Consider the following 25,014-nt stretch of genomic DNA (forward strand, 5'->3'; position numbering starts at 1 on the left):
TTTGTTTATGTTACCATGTTACATTATACCACAATATGTAGTACAATGGTAAATACAGATATTGGGCCCTCATTTGGACATTCTGCTGTATCTCACGTACACCCATAAATTTCATGTTAGTTTTTAAGAAAAAGGGTGCACATTGTATGTAAGGAAATACATTATATTATCTTTGGCAAATACTTAATGGTTAAATGTATTTACTAATGCTCTATATTATGGACACATATGTTGCTGTCTAAAATACAATTTTGTTTTAAAACAATAGACAAACATAAAATTAAGTTATTTTCAAACTAAATGTCCATTTAAATAACTACAAGTGAGTATGTAAGGAAAAAATACATTTGGGTAACAATAGTTGGCCGCAGATGACTTATAACTGCAATACATAGTTGCCAGCAACCCTGAAAGGGTTAATTAGATGAAGGTGATTATAAAAGTGTTGTTTACTACTTAATTTCATGGAACATTACAGTTTCTGATATTATTCCTTTTTATGTAGTTTTTAAATCTTGTTTAATTTTGGGTTTCAGATTCTTTAAGGTTTTTAGAAATTTGTAATGCCAGTATTATTCATCATTTTGTAACATTTAGGTCGATTTTATAAGAAAGCTACCTATTGTAATGGGTACCATGATATTCATCTTCTGGAAAATTTTGACATATCTTCGTGTCTCACCTCCCCCAGATCCCAAAACCACCATCAGCTCAAAAATTTATATATACATTTATTTATATGTCTATATATATATATATGCATATTTTTTTTTTCACTTTCTTGTGGAGACTATTAGTGAAGTGAATAAACTATACTTTTTACTTTAAAGTAAGTACTGGTCAAGTAAAGTAAACCCTTGAGACTAAGTGAATAACCTTTTACTTATACTTAAAAGTAAACACTTGTAACATTTGTAGTTGTCCAAGTATTTGCCAGTAGTTTTCCCATTTTGCTTTTACTTATCCAGTATTCTCTTTACTTATCAAGTACACACTTATATGATTCATATCCTGTATATCATCATGTTCAGACACGTTTGTCAATACATCAAACGTTTCTTTTGTTTTAATCTTTTCCCATCACAATGATCCGCGGTTGATTGGTATCCGCGAAAATATGTTGGTATCTGATTGCCTCAGAAATTACGATAATTTAATTGCAGAATTATTTTGCGCATTTCTACTGCGCTTTTTATAAGCGAATTTTTTTTTTTTGCTTTCTGTTATGAAACATAGTTTGCTGATTTTAAAAATAATACTTTCAAGCAAATCGGTTGAAAATTGGGAAAAATATGATAAAAAACCCGTGTCATAAATCACAGATTAGTAACATATATTAGTATAAGTGAACGTAGATTCAGAAAACTACGTTTTATAAAAATTCCCACCACTCAAAAGGCTATTCATATTGACAAAAACCCATTTTTACTGTAAACTCTTATTCATTACGAATCGTTATGTGTTACATGTTTATCGAATCATTTGTCAGAAAAGATATTTATAGACCTCAAGTAAAGTGACGTATTTATGACCACAAATTACTTCTTTTTTTTGTGTGCCGTATATCATAATTTATTATGTGTTTCAATACATTGATATGTTGCTAGAAGATAAGCTATACATTTCTGAGAAAAAAATGGTCATATTCTTTCTAGTCTAAATAAAACATTTTAGATCGTATAAACAAAATAAGCGACTTAGATGCCATATAAAATTATTTCATAACAGCGTTTTAAAACTGTCTCCCAAAAGGCATACCGTACCATTAAATTTAGCCATGGTTTGGCAAACACTGCTCCGTTTCCAAATGCGACTGTCATGGGTGCTACCCGGCCAAGAAGCATCAACGCTAGTGATTTTTTCAGTGGAATCACATGTTACCTGAACGTTGATGCTGGGATACTTCTTACGGTTTACGTAACAGTCTCCGTAGCGTGCTGGTTTATTTATTTCTAAGTGCGTGCAATCCACAGCACCTATTACGCTCGGCATTTTAAAGCGAGAACTCCATTTTCTCTTGGCTTCATTTAACTCATGAGCATTCTGTGGAAAGTGAATCCACTCAGATGCCTTTTCGTTTATTTTATTCAGAACATAATCGAAAGTTTTGCATACTGTAGAACGGTGAATCCCGAATTCTTCACTGACACCGTTTTGAAATCCAGGGTCTGATAAGTACCGCAAAAATATTTCCATTTTCTGTTGCGATGACAGAGCACCTCCTCGCTTTTCATTACTGTCTTCCAAAAAAGCGTTCGTCAAAAATTCAACTGATTCTTTTGTAAAACGAATTAGTTCTTCATATCTTCTTGGACTCAATACTCGCCTTTCTTTGTAAGTTTTTGGTTGACGAATGTTGATAAAGGCAGCCATACCAAGTATAAAAAATTAAATGAAAGTTTGATAAGGTTACTAAATAGCTACCTTGAAATTCTACCAGTAAATACTTGAATACTCTTCCGAACTTAGGATCTTATTCACTCGTTTTAAGTAAAGTCTGACCTGAATCAGTAATTGCGTGTAGTTACAAGTAAACGCTTGATAAGTAAAGGTTATTCACTTCCCTATTTTACAAATAAAGAGAATACTTGTCAAGTATTTGGTTTACCGTTGTTTATTCACAGAACTGCAAGTAAACACTTGTATAATTGCAAGTAAAAGTAAATACTGGTTTTTATTCACTTCACTATATAACTGGCTTAATTTTGCGCCAATCACTTTCAAATTGTTTTTTAAAAATAACTTGACCCAAAATCTCGGTCGAGTTCGTTAACTGCCAAAATCAGACCATGGGGCTGGAAATGGGGGGGGGGGGGCTTTTTTTGTAAAACCAAAATATTGTTATAACTTTCTTATTAAGTAAAATATTGAATTTGTTTAAAGTTTCTACTATTTTTTTTGGATAAGAGCCTAAAACTTATTTAAGTAAAATATTTTGATATCACCAACCATTGGCCCAGGGGATGGAAAAAATGGAGTTTTGAAAAAAAAAAATCATACCTCTTTTAATTGGCACAGTATCGAATCGGTTTGAAGTGGTCATTAGTCTTCTAAACATTACCTAAAACTTTTGTCTGAAACAATTTTTGATATGACCAACCCTTACGGTAAGAAATGACCAAAACAAAATATTGCTATAACTTTCTTATTAATAAAGATATCAAATTCATTTAAAGTTTCTACTATTCTTTGGATATTGGCCTAAAACTTATCTAAGTAAATTCTTTTTATATCACCAACCATTGGCCCGGGGGGTGGAAAAAATTGGGTTTTGAAGACAAATAAGAATCATATCTCCTGTAATAGCCACAGTATCGAATCTGTTTAAAGTGGTCGTTAGTCCTCTAAACATTATCTAAAACGTTTTTCTGAAACAATTTTTGATATGACCAATGACCAACCCTTACAGCAAAGGATAGCCAAAATGTTGCTGGAATTGTAAGAAGATGGGGCTTGTCATATGCTAAACATGTGAAACTTTTTTCACATGCAACCATTGTCATATTGAGTAAATTTGAAGTTTTTATTAACTTTAAGGTGTAAATCTTTTATATTCCCTACTTAGCATAGGTGAAATCTACCTCCGCCTTCCGGAAAGGGATTTTTTTAAATTGTTTTAGGAAAGAAGGTATTTTTTTTTTTTAAAGATTAATTATTTACCAGTCGTAAATAATTCAGAAATAATTAATTTTGCTAGTCTAATTATGAAAAACAGATTTGCCAAAGGAATATTTTTAGAGAAATAATACAGAATAACTGTAGAAAATTTGTTCTTATAGAGCAAAACCCTATTGGACTAGCAAAAGTTATCTGTATGTATATATTTCAATCCTGTTGGATTTTCAGAATCACAATTTTACAGTTTTCATTTTAAAATGCGTAACTTTATTTTATCCTCCCAGTAAACTATATTGATCTTTGATGTTTTGCAACCTAGTCATTTTTCCATTGAGCTAAATATCTTGGCTCAAGACTTAAATGTTAATTTTAGTCATTCCATCATAATTCATCACACTTAACAGCACATTGCTTTTTTTTAAAAATTATGTAAAAGAATAAGAATCTTTCCTCACATTGAATTCAGTTTTGTACTTTAGAAAGTTACTTTTAATCTCTGTTAAACTTATTTTATCTTTTTCAGCTATGGAAAAAGATTTTCACTAATAAATGAAGTTTATCTTTATTTGAATACCAATTGCTCTTTTATGATCCACTCTTAAAACATTAAATTTGTATTCTATAAAAATGGACATATACTGGAAATAATTCAGTATACAAAGAATTAACACAACATTATGTAAACTTAAACTCCTAAGTAACATATGAGGGCTATCTTAAAAGTTACAATTTCAGGAATAATATTTGTGTGGGTTGATAGGACTTAAAGTTCATCAGTTTATCAGCATTGTTATCTGTAGTCTACTACTTATCATCCTGTAGTCATTTTTCATATTAATTGTATTATTTTAAAAATAATAAGACAATTAACATTTTTGCTGATAATGAAATTTGGACAATAATTGGTTTTAACAACTTGCAGACCATGTTCCCTACTAAAGATCACAGTCCAGGTTACTGTATGCTGTATTAGTGAAGTGAATGGAAGAAATGTATATAAATGGCATTAAATATTTTAGATGGTAAACTCATCTTCATTGACTTAAAATGCACTTATCACCATCTAATATTTGTAATTCATTTCTTTAGCTGTTTCTAGAAGAGTTCATTGTAAAATTTTCCACCAAAACTTAGGCTATCACAAGATTTATATGCATGAGGTTCTGTGCATATTTAATAATAACAGATAGTCAATTGAATGGATATAGAATCCATGTTGGCATTTTAATGGGCTGTAATGAATGGTAAACTACTCATTTGATTAGTAGTGGCAGTGAAATATGGGGTATGAACAGCTCTTAACAGGTGAAAACCAGTCACTTGAGTGACATCCCAACCCTCAATCATAAAAATCATTGAAATTTGAGCAAAAGCTGTGTGATAAGTTGATGGCTATGATGTGTTGGGTTGTGTTTGGTGTCTTGTTTTTCAACTCATAATCCAAGGAACCATTAACTGCATTACTCTGCTGTGGATAGTACAGTTAAACTTGCATCATTCCCGAGTGGCCATCAATGAAGACATGAGGATTCTTAAGGAGTCGACTTCAAGGTCTTCTTGGTCCAGGAGCTGTACACGGTCGTGTTTAGGGTGGTCGGCTTCCACAGGGGTTGATGTTAATCATTCTCATGAGGAACGGCCGCTCTCTGTGATAGTCATCGGCTCGGTCTCGTTGGGTGTGTTCTGGATGCCTCAATTTTCTGATTAGCAATTCACCGTCGTGCGAGTCACGAGGGGTACACTCGATGTTGTACTGGTGTCATGATACTTCTAACTTGGATATAGTATCGATGACTTGTTGGCAAAGTTGGGACGGATTCTGTATGGTCTCCCGGGCATCAGCGTGCTGGTTGCTCTGGACGCTAACGCCAAGACTTCCGCCTGCAGTTCACCACTCACTGACCCCAGAGGCGCTGTCTCGCACAGTTTGTTGAAGTCAGGAACCTCTACTTGCTTAACAAGGCAGAACTACCACCAACTTTCTCTTCTGAAATGGGGGAAAGTTACATCGACGTCATCTTGGTGACGGGCGATTTGTTTAGGTGTACAAGTAGTTGGACTGTCTAGCCCGAGACCAGTGTGAGCGATCATAAGCATATAACCTATGAGATCGCGTAAGGAGGCGGTCTCAGAGCTCAGGGTGTAAGATCCGGGTCGCTATAACCTAAGGAATCTAGATTGGGACAGGCTGTGAGTGCGTGGCTGCCTTACAGGAGTTGGAATGGCGCATGGAGCACAGTAAGGAGGTGGAATGATGGCTGAACAATTTGACCGAGCCATCAAGACTGGCTGCGATAGGATCCTACAGCGGCCACGGCCAGCGGACGGATCCTTGAGCAGTGGCCAGTCCACTGATCGAGAGTGCCTGGAGCCGTCACGACCTCCACTTTCAGGAGGCCGTCTGTTGATGACAGGTGGTGGTCCTCTGACCTGAGCGTGCTGCATGCAAGGGTGAGATCTGCGAAGGTACCGGCGTCGCCCCCTAACACGGAATATCGTTGATGATGTTCGCGCTGAGGGCCTTCATATCTATCGGCACATCCGTAGTGAATACGTTCATGCCATCAAGGAAGCCAAACTCAAATTTTGGCAAGACTCCATGCGCGAGTTGAAGCGCAACCCCTGGCAGCTCGCAAAGTCGTGTTACTGGCCAAAGTCATTGCACGTTCTGTACAGTGTTCTGTGCAGGTTTGGTGGTCAGGACTACACGTTAACATCTCTGGCAATTTACCAGGCGTTCCTGGATATTCTGTTTCCAGATACTATAGAGGGTGAAGCAGAAGTAGGCATCAGGGCAGGTGAGACAGCATTTCCTGGTATACAGGCTGTGGATCCTGTGAGTCCATGTGGTTTCTCAAATGGCACTTAGAAAGGCACCAGGTATTTATCAACTTGACCTGGATATCTTCTATCATCTGCTGCCTGCTATAAGAGAGCCGCTTGGCAGACTGTTCTCTAAACTGTGCCTAAACTGGGGTTGCTTTCCAACTTTTTGGAAGGTGGCTTTGGTGAGGGTGCTCTTAAAATCAGGAAAGGATCCACGTGAGGTCAGCAGTTATCGACCCATCAGCCTCTTGCCAGTAGTCAGCAAGTTGCTTGAAAGGCAGGTTGTGGAACAGCTCTGGGAATGCATCGATATGAATTCTCTTCTGAGTTGAGGCTAATATGGCTTCATGAAAGGGGATGGCACAGAGGATTGCATCATAAATGCTCATGCCGAGGTGGAAAGTGCTGACTGTAAATATGTTTTCGCAATTTTTATAGACATTGAGGCAGTATTTCCTTCTGCATGTTGGAGTTCTGTCCTCTATGAGTTGAAACACCGCAATCTACCTGTAGCCCTGCAAGCCGTAGTGTGTTAGTGTGTGACAATTTGTCTAACTATACAACTTTCTTTAGAGATGCGCACCTGGCTGTTGAAAAGTCCGTCACAAGGGCAAGCCTGCAGGGCTGTGTTCTTGGCTCCTTGCTGTGGAACATGGTATTCGATGGATTTTTGGGACTGACATTCCCAGAAGGGGTCACGGCCCAGGCTTTCACTGATGACTGTCGCCTGTTAGTTCATGGTAATTCACGACTGCAACTAGAAGACCGGCTGCAGGCGGCTTTGTTGACTGCGGAGAGCTGGATGAACAGGCAAAATTTAAAGATTTCCATGCCCAAGACAAAGTTTATGCTTCTTAAGGGTGCAGACAAATTATCGTACAGTCGTAACCCCCACATTAAGTATAAAGGCTATGTGATCAGCCGAGCTAAAGTTCATAAGTACCTAGGTGTTTTGTTTGATGAGAAATTGCTGTTTAGCAACCACATTAGACAAGTAGCAGCGGATGCCATCTCTGTGATGTACAAGCTTAGGAGGATTGCTCGGAAGGATTATAGGCTGTCATTTGTACATGTTGTACTGAGCTGTCTTCGAAAGTATGGCTTCTTATGCTGCGTCTGTTTGGGCACATTGGTTGTACAGAAATAGAGCACTTATTCAGAATTTAAGGAGTACCCAGCACAGAGCATTAATGGTATGCACTGGTGTTTTTAAAACAACCTCCTACGAGAATACCACCATATTGGAAAAAGCTCTCCCAATCGATTTAGTGGAAATCAGATGGCCATGTGAAAGTTGTGAAGAGGCAGGGAGGCCGAGGTGTTTGGGATGCAGTTTCGAGCCGGGCCTGTACCGGAGCGGAATGGTGATTACAATGCACCAGTTCTAAATTTTGTTCAGTTGCCCATCTCCTGCCTGAGGAGGAGGCTTTACATGAGGGATGCATGGCAACAAGAATGGCAACAAGTATGCCTCTCCTTCGTTTTTAAGGGCAACGGGTCCCCAGATGCTCTCCAACCACGTGAACATGAACCAATATTTTTTTCAGTTCCACCTGGCAGCTGATGAGCTGTGCATCTGTGGGGAGGTCCAGTCGAACAAACATATGATGTTCGACTGGCCAGCTCTTGGAGGGGGTGCCAGAACTTGGGTCACTCTGGATCTTAGAGGTTAAGGGGAAAATTGGCCATTCATAAACGGCAAATCAGTGTGGCATGAGCCGCATTGTCTGACTGTGTGGGTGTTCCTTGATGCCGTTGCATTGTTCAACCGGCATCAGTAGTTTATTTAAGGGAAAGACTCCTACCTCACTACTGTAGGAAGCTGCCCGAGAGTTATAGCTGGCCATCAGCCAATTAAAGCTCCAGGCGCTTTAATATTGGTGGACAGATACTTGCTGGCATTCAACAACCTAGGCATGGCAGTGAATTGCTGTCTTGACGAGATAAATTTAATTTATTGAATGTCATATATATTTTAGTAGTTAACGGGGTGCACCTACCCATTTTAGAATATATGACAAGTGAGTGGTGGGACATGAAACAAGTGATGTGTGGCACCATGCTTGCTTAATTCGTTCACACAATTAGGTTAGCTCTAGGAGCTAGTTAGGACACTGGTCGCTAAACTGATTCAAGGCTCAGTAGCCGTTTGTGGCACAGACATTCAGTCTAATGCTTTAGGGCGACCGAATGGGGTGTTGGTGAGAGAAATGCCATGCAGATCAAATACCCTGCTGTGGAATGCCGGAAATTGTGTCATGCTATCCAAAATCAGGGGTTGGAAAAGTAATAAAGGGCATTGTCTTGTTTTCCATATTTTGCTGCTCTAAGTTCATTTGCTGGGAAACTCTGAATGAGAATTTGATCATTAACCAACCTACCCACCTTACAGCTTCCAAGCAACTTCATCTGTTCAAAAATAAAAAATAAATATTTAGGTGGCTAATGATTTGTGATTGATGAATTGAAGAATGCTATAAGCCATTCGTTCTCAAAGTGAGCACTGGAGCCTTTGGGGGGGAAGGGGGTAGAAGGCCCACAGAAAATTGGGGGCATTCAGGCAGTCTAAGAAGGTGATGGCTGATTGAAAAAAGGCAAAAAGTATGTTTTCGTGATATTTCAAACTAAAATTAAATATCTGCTACACTAGTGTAAAAAATTAATGGGACACCTACATTTTATGATAAAAAATGATTGTATTCAAACTATTTTAACTTTGCAACCAAGATTCTTAGAGGTGAATAAAAAAATTAAAGCTCAAATACTCTACTTTTTGGCAGTATCCTTCAAATTTCAAAAATCATCAAATTAAAAAAAAAGTGAGAAGAAAAGTTTTAAAAATTTGAAAGTGTTTCTTCGTGTTTGATAAAGCTCATGGGGAAACAAAATTTTTTCAGTAAACTTCATTAAAATCGTTTAAAGCTTAAAACTTTTAGCTTTAATTTCTTTTTTGCAGTCTATGATTTTTCTGTACCGAAATATTCCACTTTAAAGAGAAAAGGCCACTTTTGTCTTTAATGCTGTATATCTCCCGATGTAAGCAACATATCGGTACAAATAAATATGGAATTTAAAGGGTTTTGATCTAGCTGATGTAGTTTTAATGACAAATTGATCTGTAATGTAGCATTGCTGTTTTTGGCTTTTGTTCATTTTGTGCCAAGGTATTGAAATGTTTAAAGATTGAGATTGCAACTTGTATCACTCGCTCTCAGCTTAACCCAAGATCATGTTACAGTCTCAGTCATTAAACCCTCTTACTTGTAATAACAGGAACCTTTTGTAGTACCTTAATTACTTGTGTAATACAATCATATTGCATGAGTGTATCTGAATGTTTAGACCACTGGTCTGAACATGCATACTTGTTACTGAACATCCACATCCCCCTCTTGACACAGACATCAGTGCATTTCATGTCTATTAATTTCTAGTACTGTATGTCTAGTACATTTCAGTACATTAAAAATGTCTATAAAAACATTAATTAATAATACATTATAATGTATAAACATTGTTACTAACGTATATGACAGTAAGTTCTTAATGTATTTTGAATATGTGCCATTATAAAAGATAATAATAGTGTTCACTTCAGTGGATTAGTGATCATAAATAATAAGTGTGTTTTAAATGTGTACATTATGTTTATTTTATAAAATGTACTTATTAAAATAATTTATTTTTATTCTATATTTGTAAATTAGTTTTTGAAGATTTATTTACATATTCTATATTTAGCAAATTTTTATTATAGTCTTTATTTACATTGTAATATGTAAATAAAGCCATTAAAGTTACTCAGTGATAGATAATAATACTCAACATATTTATAAATACACAGTGATAAATTAAATGTATTACTTGCACACATTATTTTTGTATTTGGAATGTAACTTAAAAATGTATAAAATCTATTTTTATAACCAATACAATTAAAGAGACTTTATTCTAACTCTGTAGACATTCAATGTGCCTGTATGTGTTTGGTTGTTAATATAAAAACCATGCAGTATAAAAGAAAACTTGAAAAAAACAAAAAGAAAAGATTAAGTTTCTATTTATATAAAAGTTGGTACTCTATGGTATTTTATCTGTATATTCTATAGTCTTCCAAAAGACCAGTTTTTCCATTTGGTTACTGAGAATACCTGCATGTATATGCGTTTTTTTTATGTCCAAGTGATGGATTTACTTCCATATGTCAGTTTTTAAGTTATTCATCTATTTGTGTGATCTCTCATTTCTGATTTCATTTTCTGTATGTCATACTTTAAAAATTTGAATTTTTCAAGTCTCAATTTTTCGTTAGAATTCATGTATATTTACCATACTTTGTTATTTTATGGATCCTTTTGCTCGTGTTTTTTTGTGATAATAAGCTGTCCAGTTCACATTTCAAGAAACAATATATATGAGTCAGAAAACTGAGTGTAAGATTACATGGCCATTCTATCGACTAGCAGAAGCTGCATGCAAGATTTATGCCCACTTTTACCACTTACTACCTATAATTTTTTGATTTATAATGATTTGTAATTTATTTCATTAAACGTGAAGGAAATTTTATGTTAAGATTATTATACTCACTAAGATTATTATTAAATATTTTACACATACTGCCATACCATTTACAACCAAGAATTATTTATTATACTTAAGACAAGTCTCCTCAATGTATTCCACTAATATACATTAATTATTAAACCAACAATATAATAAGAGGAAAATTAGAAAATAGTCAATTTTGTGTACTATTACTCTTATGTACTACAACATCTGAATATAATGCATGCTTTTTTCCAGATGGTGGCAAAGGGTCGTGATACATCAAATTTATTTCCAGCTGTAGTCAAGAATGTTGTTTCGAAAAATATTGAAGTTAAAAAATTAGTTTACGTATATCTTGTTAGATATGCAGAGGAACAGCAAGACTTAGCTTTGTTATCAATATCAACATTTCAGCGAGCTTTAAAGGTAATTTAAATTTTATTTGTTTTATGCTACTGGTTAATTAAAAAAAAAAAAATTTCTAACACCTGTGTGTTTGATGTATAGAAATATTGAATGATTAGTGGTACATTAATTAAAATAAATTTGTATATCTCACCTATAAATCATTTGACTTTCTTTGTGAACTACATCAAGGTAAAAGTTTATGCCTTTGCACTTGTTCTAGCATATCCATTGTCACTTACTAATTAACAAAAATTATGTAATATTTTATATCATCCTGTCTTATACATTCAACAGTCCCTTATATATTCTATCCTTAACATATCCCCAGGAGAAGTCGCATGGTATAAGATCGAGTAAAATGTCAATTGTTAAGCAGCAAGTCAACTATGAACTAATAGTTCATTGAGATAAAGCCAAACAACCTCATACCAAAGAGGTGATGTGAGATTGTTCACTTATTTTCCCATCTTGATGGAAAAATTTGGTCAGAAAATATTGTTTCATTTTGTTAGTTCTGTTCAGTACTCAAGCAGAAACAAAAATTATTACTTTCCATCACCACATATTTACCATAAATCTTTACTTGGGAAATTGCATAAATAACCTTTACTTTGGTGAGTCAGGTTAATGTAAATTGTCATCGCATGTGGGTTTTTCAGTATGCATGAACATTGTGACATGACAGTTCAGTTTACCACTAAACTGAAGAAACACTGTTTCATCACTTAACTACAAGCATATTTTATAAACTATTCTGCTTGCGGCATCATGGAAGAGTTTGCTAAATTTTAGTCTCATCAAAGCCTATAGAGTCATTTAGCAGTTCCTTTCAAAATTGTTAAAATTCCTGCTGACAAGTACTGAAATAAGCCCTTTTGAAATTAGATAAATCATTTTAAATTACCACTGTTAATTATTTAAAAAATTATATATTATTTAATTAGTCTAAATAAAATTTTACATGTTTTTATGTAACTAATAATTAATAAAAAGTACAATTACAAATACATTCTAAATAATTAATTTATAAGTTTTTCTTACTTTTTTTCCTATGGGATTGGTCATATATTTATTATTCATGTCTGTGGGTCTTATTTGTCTAAGGTCTTATTTTGTATTTGGTATATTTAAATAAAGTTTTTGTTTTAGGATCCAAACCAACTTATACGTGCAAGTGCTTTAAGAGTTTTATCAAGCATCAGAGTGAGTGTTATTGTTCCAATAGTAATGCTTGCTATTCGTGACTCGGCTTCAGATATGTCTCCTTATGTTCGTAAAACTGCTGCACATGCTATACCTAAATTACATAGGTAATGATGAAAACATTGAATGCTTATGTGTTTTTTTTTTAACTTTATTAGACTATATTTAATTTTCACTCAACTAAACAATCCATTAACATTGATGACACAACTGCAAGTTCTTTTTTAGCTTGTAATTTCTCTGTATGGTAATGTATTTTCCTGTGAATGGAATTACATTGGTACTTAGGCAGCATTGGCTTTGAGTCTGATTAGTTAGCTGCTATTTAATGATTTTACTAAAGTTTGATGAAAGAATCGTAGTACATAAAATTAGTACATAAGTGTAATAGTACACAAAATTGACTATTTTCTATTTTTCCTCTTATTATATTGTTGGTTTAGTAATTAATGTATATTAGTGGAATACATTGAGGAGATTTGTCTTAAGTATAATAAATAATTCTTGGTTGTAAATAGTACGGCAGTATGTGTAAAATATTTAATAATAAAAAAAAAAAAATTACTTGATGAAATTGAAGTTCTATTGTAACATCAAATACTGTTCACATTTTTACTGGCTAATGACCATAGCAGTATTCTCAAAAGGATTTTGTTTCAGTAAGATTAGAAGGTTCTGTTTAAATGTTTATATCTGCATCAAGTTATTTTAAAACTGATTGAGGTTTTATTTTAACATGAAGCAAATGAATCATACTTACTTTTAATAATATTTATAGATTTTTTTTATTTAACATTTTGCATCTTTTGCTCAGAATGGTATCTTTCAGTTTGTTGAATTTTTTTTTCAGTCTTGATCCAGAACAGAAGGAAGAATTGGTTCATGTTATTGAGAAATTATTATCAGATAAAACAACTTTAGTTGTAGGATCAGCTGTTATGGCTTTCGAAGAGGTCAGGTTCATTCATTTAAAAATTTTTGAAATAGTTAACTATGTTAGCAATACAAGAGTTTAGTGCTTTATAACGTAACTAGCTCCCCATTACAGCTTCACCTGTGCTGTATGGTTACTTGCATTTCCTGTAATGGTCAATTCTTTTATTTTATGTTCTTTAGTCAAGTAACCAGAGATTATGCCTCCAGTTACATGTGGCAGTGGCTGTGTTGGTTGAACTACAGCGCCTTATACCTTCAAGCACCTTAAAAATACCGTAAAATGTTTTTTAAATATTTATCTGAAGAGTATTTGCAAGCCCAGATCTACTTAATATCTAGTTTACTATAATCGGGATTGGGAAAATTTACAATCATTGTTCAAAATTATCTTTACCTTTCCTCTTCAAAAATCTAGAAATTGGTTTATTGACATGAAGATTACACTCACTAAAAATCAGGTTGATTTCTTCATTTGTTAATGAGAAATTTAAAAAAAAACTGGGTTAAAAAAATCAAAAATCCAGTTTTAACACTGTAATCTCTGAATTTCAAAAAAATGCAGAAATCAATTTTTAGATGTTCATATTAAAATTACACATGCCAAAAATTAAGTTGATATCTACGTCTGTTACTGAGAAATCAAAAAAAATAATTTCATTGTGGCTCCAATTTTAACCAGTTAAACTCAGAATTTCAGAGTGAATTTTCTTAGTATCCACTTACACTGTAAGGAAAAAGAATACACAAATTTTCATCAATTTATCTTCAATAGTTTTTGCTCGGCATTGATCACATGTTATTTTATATTATATATATACGATGTGCGACAATAAAGTAATGAGACTGATTTTTCTTTGCAAGATGTGGCAACCCTGCAGCTTGCGCAGGCACACCATCTTTGACCTTGGTCTATAAGCTACTTCTAGTCCAAGCGGCACATTGATGCAACTGCTCAGTCGTGAGTTGTGCTGTAATAAGTGAACACGTGTTTGTGTCTCTCGTCACAGAAATGAAACCGTAAAATATTGCGCAACGGTATGCCATTTCTTTTTGCGTTAAATCGGGTGAAAAAGCGACTTAACGCAAATGGTAAGCTTCAGAAGGCTTTTGGAGAGGAGGTTATGTCAAGAATCAAGTTTTTCGGTGGCATAAAATTTTTAGTGAAGGCAGAACGAATGTTGAAGAATAATGAAGACCACAGTGGACGACCATGAACCTCACGGACAGATGTCAACTTGACCAGGGTGCGTGAAATCATATGATCTGATCGAAGATTATCCGTGATAATGATTGCAGAAGAACTCAACATCGAACGAGAAACGGTTCGTCTAATATTAACTGAAGATCTTGGTACGAGAAAGATTTGTGCAAAAATCTCACACAACAACAGCGAGAAACACGGAAAAATGTGGCAGCCGATCTGTTAGAGCAAACGGAAATCAATCCAGATTTGTTGAGCTGTGTTATCACCGATGATGAAGGTTGGTTTTTTCAATACGATCCAGAGACAAAATGCCAAAGTTCGCAACAGTGCTCAAAGGGATCACCCAGACCAAAAAAAGCTTGCATGTCAAAGTCAAAAGTGAAATGCATGCTTGTGTGCTTCTTCGATTCCAAGGTAATTGTTCATAAAGAGCAGGTGCCTCCTGGATAAACAGTTAACCAATATTTCTACAAAGAAATTTTAGAAAGACTTCGTAAACGAGTTCTTCGTGTCCGTGCCGACATTGCTGATAATTGTATTCTACATCACGATAATGTGCCATCCCATACTGCTCTGTCAGTACAGCGATTTTTAACCTCTAAACAAATTTCAGTACTACCACAGCCACCTTATTCACCAGATATTGCTCCGTGCGACTTTTTTTCTATTTTCAAGTGTCAAAATGGCGGTCAAGGGATACCATTTTCAAACAACACAAGATGTCCAAAAAGCTGTGACGAGGGTCTTGGAGGATATTACAGAAGATGAGTTCCAGAAATGTTACCATCAATGGCAGAAGTGCTGGAATAAGTGTGTGCAATCAGAGGAGAACTACTTTGAAGGAGACAACACTAAACAAGACTAAAACGGTAAGCAACATTTTTTTCACATCAGTCTCATTACTTTATTGTCGCACCTCGTGTGTATATATATATATATATATATATATAACATCCCCATCTTGGCTTCGCCCGAGATTATAATGTAGAGCCAACTCATGTTCTAACAGTATTAAATTGGTAGAGCTTTCAGGTATATGATTTTTTTGCAGCGCTTTGATTTTCTGGTAGCAGAATGTATTGACTTTCTGAATTACCAGTTCTGGAAATCCAACATATGATTGTCCATGACAAAAACAGTCTGATCATAAATCAGTATCAATGTGTTTTAATGTCTGGCCTTGGCCTTGCACTTTATTGATTGTTATAGCAAACAGAAGTTTTATAGGGAATTTTACCCTCTTGAATTGAAATGGCAAGTCTATTAGTATTATTGGGATGCGAGATGTAAGAGCAAGCTCTCCAGCAGCTGAACCTGTCAAAATAATAGCCTGAATGATGTGATTTTGTATAGTTTTGATTTGCAACCTTGTACTGTTGCATTACCTTGGAGGGTTAAAGTTTCATAATGAAATAAGCAGAACTCCCATTTTAAGATTGAGATTATGAGCTGGAAAACCTGCAGGATTAAGTGAATTAACAAAAAATTCTGGGGGATAGTGAATTGCATCTTCAGCATTGATTACTGAATCTGCAGATCGATATTTCTTGCTTTGCCCTTCAACTTTTCTAAAATCATATTATTAATTTCAAATGCAGAACTATTTTGAAGAGTTATGATAGATCTTTCGCAAAGCCACTCGTACGGTTTTTGTAAAAACTTACTAATCTCTGGATAAATATTAGAAATGAGATCATCCATTATATTCACAAAGGTACAATGTCTTCATCGATAGAAATGTAACTAATCATAATTGTGAGGAAGAGTCCCATTTCCAATGTTTAATAGTTGTAAGGGAAAGTTAGCATCATCACTCCCAAAATAGTTGTCATATTAGTTCTTAAGTTAATAGTAAGGACAAATTTCCAAAGGTATATCTGAACAATATCAACCCGTAGTTCCTCGCAATGACGGTCAATTTTGCTGAAAGTCTCCAGCAAACACGAAATTTATACCACCTATTAATTTATCGCATGATCTAATATCTCAAAGGGTTCAATCAATGTCTTCAATATGAGCTCAATGACTCATTATGCATTCTTTCCACACTATATGTTTAACATCTTGCAAAATTTGTTGAAGTAGACCATTTTAATGAATAGAACAGATTCTTGCCAACATGCAAAATTTAATGGTAACTTAAAATTGAAATGTACTGTTCTCCCACCATTTATTAGCTTGCTGTTTAATAGCAAGCTGTTTATTAATAGCTGTTACCGCTATTCCTGATGATGCTACAACAATTGCAGTGTTTTTATTTGAGCAAACAAGAAGTAGATTGATTAAGAAAGTTTTCCCAGTGCCTCCAGAAGCACCTAAGAAAAAATCTTTGGGTTGTGCTAACAACACTGCCATTTATATCATCAAATGCCTGAATGCTTCATATCATCATTCAGCAAGATTAATACTTACAAATTTTTTCTGTTCATTGACGTCAAAAGAAAGTCTTAACATTATATGATAAGCATTAAGCATTAATAGTTTCTTGATCACATGTCAAATGTTGGTGTTGGTAGACAGAAATCACATAAGTATTTCTCACTTAACATAACAAAAATATCTTCATTCTCAATAAGATCTCTATTCAATATTTCATCTGAAATTGTAATCTCAACATTATTCGTTTGACGTCGGATTTGGCATAAAATATCTTTACAAAACCTTTTTTGGAACATTTCCACAAGATGTTCAACTAGGCAGGATGACAAAAAACCAATATAATTGCAAATAATTCTCTCAATTTAGGCAAAAACTGACAGATAGAAGCATCAGCAAGCATGTCTTTCCAGAGATTATCATTTTCCAATAAGCCAAGTGCAGCGCAAGCAGCTTTATATGATTGGTGTAGCACACCACAACAGTTTTCAAGTAATCAAAATATGTAGGTCAATATTATGGCAATATTATGCAATATATATGGTAATATTATGCAATAATGTATGCAGGTGAAAGCATTCACTATGGTTTGGGTGAATTATATATACTCTACCCAGAGCAGCATCCTTTTTAGTCCAGGAAATCCTTCGATATCAGTTCCACGCTTTCTTCTGCCAAACTTGTTATTATTATAGGTGTAGTATCTAGGAACTTCAGGATATAACAGTGTCTTAGCGAAGTCATTGGACTGACAAAGCTTAAAAAATGCAATACGAGTGGACTTTCAAGGACACATTGGAGATTTTATACATTGAAATAAATACACTGATAATTTTCTAAGTGAACTGCTATATGAACAATAGTGGGATAACATAGATGTTTTGGAAGGTGAAAGAATCGCCAATCTGCCTCAGATATACATATATATCTATCTACCATTAATGTACTGATTCAATTCATCTCATTGATTTTCAACTGAAAAAGTTGCTTGATCTGACTCTTTATTTATGTATTTGCAGATATATTGAATCGCTTGCACGGAGTTGCAAAATTCAACATTTATGTGGGCATTAAAGCAATGTGACAATAGTAGGGTCATCAATTTATTATCAATATCAATTATGTTACGTTGCATATTTAAAGTTTTCATTTGACCTCCATCCTCTGGACTTCTTCTGCGATAAGTACATCTGCAGTTGGAGGTTATTTTTTTGAACATTTTCCAGTTTTCATACATGGTGATGACCTATTTATATCATCACGTGGTTCATGTTACATATGTTTACAAACAGTATTATATAATAATGGATCAACATTTTTATCAGACAGTTCAGCAGATATGATAAGATCAATTTCGTCTTGTTGTATTTTGTTTACTAATCATACCAATATGTGACAATGAGGTAAGCCTCATTTTTGCCACTCAACACTTGCATAGCAGTTGACCAAACCAAATATTTCTTTTTTGTTAATAAGGTCTAGGAGTTTATTCATTTACAAATGGAAAACTCTCAATATAATATCGTGTCTATCAATAGATTTTTGACCAGTGGATAGTTTGTATTTTATTTCTGGCAATTCAGGATTGCACATAAAAGTTATCTCTACGCCCATATTTACGCATGTATGTCACAGCATCTTGAGATTTCTCATACATATACCATGGTTAACCTGTGAAAGTTGAGGGAAGTATGACACTGACCCATTCAGTTAGCTTTAACATTGGTGTCTTGTTACACAGTATCACGAAGATGAATGTAATCATCAGCACGTAATTTTTTTTGGTTATTACGAGTAAGGGGTAATCTTTCAGTGATTATTTTGGCCATCATATCAACACAGTATTGATTAAATAAGTTTCTGTAATAATGTAAAAAATTGTCAATGTATCTCGAACCATAAGTCGATAAGCATAAAATTGCATGCAGGAAACTGTTTTATTTTGTTCATTCTTTTTTAGTGGAATAATTAGGTAATAACCATTTTCACCCTTCAAAAACATAAGGGGATAGTGTAAAGGATCATAAGAACAGATCATAAGGTTCATAAGAGTTTATTTTCATCAACCAGTAAAACAGCAAGTTCATTAGTAGGTGGAGCATTATAGCTACCCCTATGCTGATTAACAGGTACACAATCAGCATGAATTATTAATTTCAAATCTTCCACGTTACCCAAAGGTGTGTTGTCAATATTGCATTTAAACTCTGATCAAATTATTGTTCCAAGACTTGCTGGAGTGCTGTTATTAGTTCCTTCTTCAAGTTTGGAACATTAGAACAAAGTGAAGTTTGATCATCGTCAGAAAAGAAGTAAATTTGTAAAAATTGGTGATCGACACCAGGTGCTGGCAATAACTTGTAATAACTATGTGATGGTAAACTTGACCTTGAATTTTAAACATAGGTATAAAATTCCGATCTACAATTTATTTAGCACCAAAAGAACTCATCTGAAATAAAGTGTTGTACTTTCCAACATTAGCAAGGAAATGTTTTAATAAAGGATGAGATCCTAAAACTAAACTGTTCATTGGTTCTGGCAGCTCATTAAGTGTAGGAAGTGAGACTTTCCCACTAGAACAACATATGCCAGGTGCTTCATGTTTCCATTTTTTTGCTAAACAATGATTGCATACTTTAATTGTACAGTAATTTGTGAATCTTTACCATTAATATAATCCAATTAAGGATCAAATTCAAAAGCAGATCTGAAATTTAATGCAGCTTTCCTATATTGTATAGCATAGTAAAATAGATGCTCATACTCTTCCATAGCCTCATGTAAACATGATGTAGACATTTTTTGATTATTGAAATGACATTGTTGATTTTCTACTAATATTACATCTCTTCCGTTTCGACATGATTTTAGAAAAAGAACTTAACAGATATCGCCAAAATAGATAGATAAATAAATAAATTTGACTAATCAAATATTTATTGCTAAACAAATGCTAAAATCATTCTCTATAAAAAATGATGATGCATGGGTTTGTTTGTTTGTCGTATGTGCTCACATTTTTATTTTAGCTCCTATTGGTGCAGAGCAAACCAATGGTGGTGCACTGGGTAGCTGTACACAGTTCCAGGTAGCTGCACACAGCTCCCTCCACGCTAAAATCAAAACTTTACTTTACACTCTCTCTCGCCAGAAGCAGTCCGTTGTCAATTAATTTACAGAATATTTTGTTTAATTTCTAAGCGTAGATTATTTTTATTTAGTTATTATTTTTTGTTTATTTAATTTTATAGATTTGAATAATCAAATATTTATTGCTCAACAAATACCACCAAAATAAAAAGATAAATAAATTTGAATAATCAAGTATTTATTGCCTATCACAGAACCAATATATCATATTACCTGAGAAATCAAATAAAACTGCATTAAACCTACTATACATATATCAAAGAAAAACGAATTAAAATTGTCTGATATTCAATAATTAACAATTTTCAGCAGCTTACACTCTCATGATTAAGTAGACTGAATTTAGAGCAACATATCTGCCACCTAGCAGAGAGCCAATATAGTACGTAAAATGTTGTTGCCCGAACGCAGCATATCCGCCACCTAGTGTAGAGTCAACATAATACTTCATATAGAGGCAGTGAAGTGTTTTTTTTTTTATTGTCGTTTTTAATGTTTTTTTTAGATGAAATTTATCATAAACCTTCTCAGTTATGCCAAGAAACATGGGTAAAAATTTGGTTGGGATTGATCCGGTAGTTTTTTGTTTATCCCAAACAAAAAAGTTCCTTCCTCTTATGTATGTATGTATGTATAATAATATACATTTTATATTTTCTGTTTTTATTGGACATAGTCTTCATACTTTATATTGTCTATTTTCATTACCTATTATAATTATTCTGACGACTGTTTTTTAAGAACCAGAATCTACTAGAATTTTAAAAACGTTCATTTCATTTATGATGGTCCTGATCCTCTTCAGTTTTTATTTATAGTATGCATTGTCTTGTTATGAAATTCATTGTGTTGAATTTATATCATTAGGAAACAAAAAATATTAAAAGATGTAGATTGTGGTTTTAAAGTTAAGATTTACAAGTAATTCATATTTCTTTGATGACAACTATTCAGTGACAGTATCTTCTTGTATGACAGTGTTGCAGAATGTTAAAAGCTGCAGGAATTTTTTGATTTAATAATTTATAAAAAAAAATGGTTCCATTGCTCATATAGCAAGATCATCTGTTTGTTTTCTGGGGATCTTCCCTAGGATCTTATTTCACGTTGTTATGATTTTCCCATGGCTGTGTAATCATCCAACCTTGCATATGCAATTATTTTCTTTGGGGCTTCTCAAAAACAAAATGTTTAAATTTTACGAGTTTTAATTGCTTAACTCAGGGTGCTGTCCTACAAGAAATTGCATCAAAACTGTAAAAAGAGAGCTGTCAAGTCATGTATGAGGCCAAATGAATATATGAACAAAGAAGGAAGGAAACGTCAGTTGATTTTGTTTACATGTATTGAAAAATTATAAATAAAACTGAAATTGCTCTTTGAAAAGAAACATCAAAAAATTTCCACAATGAACACTATATCTTTTTTTTGATTGACATAAAAAAGTAATCAAATCATTCTGCTAGACTTATGTTTTTTAACATGAAGTTTTGTTAATTTTAAATAACACAAATTCTATGGCTGTCAATGGATTTTTCTTACAATGATTAATAATAACCCAAATAAAAAAAGAGTGGATCAGTACATGGACAAACACGACAGAAGACAAGCTTCTTACGTAATATTATATGAATTTCACATGCCTGCAAAGTTTGGGTTGTGGAATGTTTTTTTTTTTTTTTTTTTTAATGTTTTATTATTGATTCCTATGTATTTTTTAGCATTGAATTAAAAAATAACCTTCCTTTTTTTCATCACATCAAGATTTTTTACAAATCACAAATTTCAAAATTTGTAAAAAGTTGAAAAATTGCAAAAATGTGATAATATAAAGTAGATATAAATTTTTATTTATTTTTTTGTTAATATAATATATTCACATTTTTGGCTGCAATGCATTCTTATAGCTAAACAGTTGAGTGGTCTGATGAGGATGGGTGGGGGAGTGTTTGAGTAGAAATTGACAAGACGGTGAGAAGCTTGGCAAACAGGTTGTGACAAGACTTAACAGGATGTAACATGTTTAATGGCAGCTATCCATGCCACTCATGCACCGTGCAATTACTATCAGTGCTGTTTCAACCATCAGCATGTGTATATAGAATTTTTACATTCTCCATGATGAAAGACATTTTTGTTGGTGGAAAATATATTTTCAAGCCATAAAGCAAACTTCCCACTTTCAAAATAGCTTCAAGAGCTGCAAAAATTCTGTAGATTCTTTTTGTTACTTTTTTGGTGAGTTAATGATGGAAAGACAAAAAAGAAATGCAAGTTTCATTCAACAAGTATTCCCCATGTATTTCGAAGTGAAAATAGGAGATCAGTGCAAAACTTGGGCACCCCACTACGTTTGCTACACATGTGTTGAGGGACTTAGATGGTGATCAAAGGGTAAAAAGAAGCGTTCAAATTTGGAGTTCCAGTGATATGACAAGAGCCACGAAATCACACCAATGATTGTTACTTTTGTTTGACTGGTGTTCACGGTTTCAATTTGAAGAATAAAATAGAATCATCTATCCAAATACGCCACCCACTTTACACCCGGTTCCTCTTGGTCCAGACATAATAATCACAATTCCACCAGAAAATTTACCTGAAATAAGTGATTTCCAATAAGTGATTATTGTGATTCCATAAGTGATTTTAATGGAGATAACATTGAGGAATACTAACCCAGAGGTAACTGTGCACCAAAGCTTTATTCACAGTCTGAACTAAATGATTTGGTTCGAGACTTACATCTGACCAAAGAAAATTCAGAATTGCTTGGTTCGAGGCTTAAAGAGAAGAACCTGGTACCACGTGGCACCTCATTTCCTGCTTCAGGTATACAGAAAAGAATTTTCTTCCATATTTTTCGAAAGAAGGAGAAATAGTTGTCTGCATTGATGTACATGAATTTTTTACTTGATTTAGCATTCTATAAAAAAATACCAATTGGAGACTGTTCATAGATTCGTCCAAAAACAGCCTCAAAGTTGTCCTTCACAATGGGAATATGTATCCATCAATACCTGTTGGACATTTAAAAGAGAGTTATGATAATATGGAATTCATTCTCGATAAAATGAAATACAAAAATCACATGTGGATTATGTGTGGAAATCTCAAAATAATATTGATGCTCCTAGGACAGCAAGGAGGCTACTCAAAGTTTCCTTGTTTTTTGTTTGAATGAGATAGCAGAGACAGAGAAAATCATTAGATAAGGAAAGATTAGTCCAAAAGAGCTTCATTAGAACCTGAAATGAAAAATGTGCTCCTAAAAGCTCTCGTAGATCCGAATAAAATTTTTTTCCACATCTACATAGCAAGTTAATCTTGATAAAGCAGTTTTTCAACGCCTTACCAAAAGAAGGTAAATGTTTTAAATACATCTGTGATAAATTTCCAGTCTTATCAACCACCAAATAAAAGAGGGACCCTTTACTGGTTCTGACATTAAACTTCTCAAAGATGGTAAATCTTGAGAAACAAATGGAAGTTGCAGAAAAAGAATCCTGGGAAGCCTTTAAAGATATAATAACCAAGTTTCTAGTCAATAAGAAGAATCCAAATTTCAAATCAATTGTTGAGAACATGCTATAGAAGTTTAAAAATTTAGGCTCTTCCATGAGCTTGAAGGTTCACTTCCTAAATTCACATGTGGACTATTTTCCTGAAAATCTGGGTACCATTAGCAAAGAGATGGGTGAGAGATTTCATCAGGACATAAATGAAATGGAAAGGAGGTATTCAGGAAAATATGGACTACTACGATGATGGCAGACTATTGGTGGATGTTACCAAGATGAACCCTATAAGAGAACATAGAAGGCTTATACTCTGCTTTGCTCTTTGCAAAGCAGAGTCATTAAGAGTGTGTGAAGAGGGGGAGTGGTTTCCAACGGTATAAAGTATCTCATAGAAGTTAATTACATAAATAAAAATAAATTAATTGAAAAATGTGCTGTAATAGAAATTAGGCTTATTTTGTGGCAATTTTCATTAGAAAATCACTCAATTGTTTAGCTATAAGAATGCATAGTATAAACCAAAAAAATTAATAATTATATTAATTTATTATAAAAACAAAAAACATTTTATATCTATTTTATTGTATCACATTTTTGCAATTATTCAACTTTATACAAATCCTGAAATTTGCGATTTGTGAAAAATCCTGATGTGATGGAAAAATGAAGATTATTTTTGGATTTAGTGCTAAAAATATATTAGAATCAATAATCAAAAACTAAAAAATAACTACCATTGCAGGTTTGTGTTATTCATGCTGTAACATATATGCAATATACACAAACGATACATTTTTTTATTAATAAGAAATATGAACTAATTATGAAATACAACATTATAAAAAATGTTTATAAAACAAAGAAAAATTTAAACATAACATTGAAGTTTAATCATTACTATAAGTTGGAGCATGTGTTTTCTATACTATGCGGTCAGTTGTATTGCATCACTCTGTAGCATATACTATGGATGAGAGAGACAGACAACGCTTGTATACACATAAGCTGTGTATAAGAGTGAGGGAGAACACCATATACACATAAGCTGTGTACAAGAGTGAAAGAGAGAGAGAGAGAGAGAAAGTATGCACTTACTGAACACGCATGTAATATCTATACGTAGCATGTGGTAGGTATAGTGGGGAAATCAGCTAGTGCGTGATGCTCTTTTTTTCTCAGTTGACTCCCCATCCTGAAGTCTGCGTTAAGTAAGAGCTT

General features: G+C 33.8%; 1 protein-coding gene across 2 annotated transcripts in view; it reads left to right on the top strand.

Annotated features, from left to right (window-relative positions):
• The window catches only part of rb (adaptor related protein complex 3 subunit ruby), a 179,014-nt gene that overhangs the window by 31,634 nt on the left and 122,366 nt on the right, over positions 1–25,014 (top strand). For both annotated transcript variants that reach the window (XR_012758107.1, XM_075377954.1), the window contains exons 4-6: positions 11,251–11,421; positions 12,553–12,713; positions 13,457–13,559. Coding sequence is in view for 1 of the 2 variants with exons in the window: in XM_075377954.1 (XP_075234069.1) it covers positions 11,251–11,421; positions 12,553–12,713; positions 13,457–13,559 (435 nt within the window). In the remaining variant the exon portion in view is untranslated. The remainder of the gene's footprint in view (positions 1–11,250; positions 11,422–12,552; positions 12,714–13,456; positions 13,560–25,014) is intronic.

Source organism: Lycorma delicatula, chromosome 1 (assembly GCF_047948215.1).
Source record: "Lycorma delicatula isolate Av1 chromosome 1, ASM4794821v1, whole genome shotgun sequence".
NCBI classification, from domain to species: domain Eukaryota; kingdom Metazoa; phylum Arthropoda; class Insecta; order Hemiptera; family Fulgoridae; genus Lycorma; species Lycorma delicatula.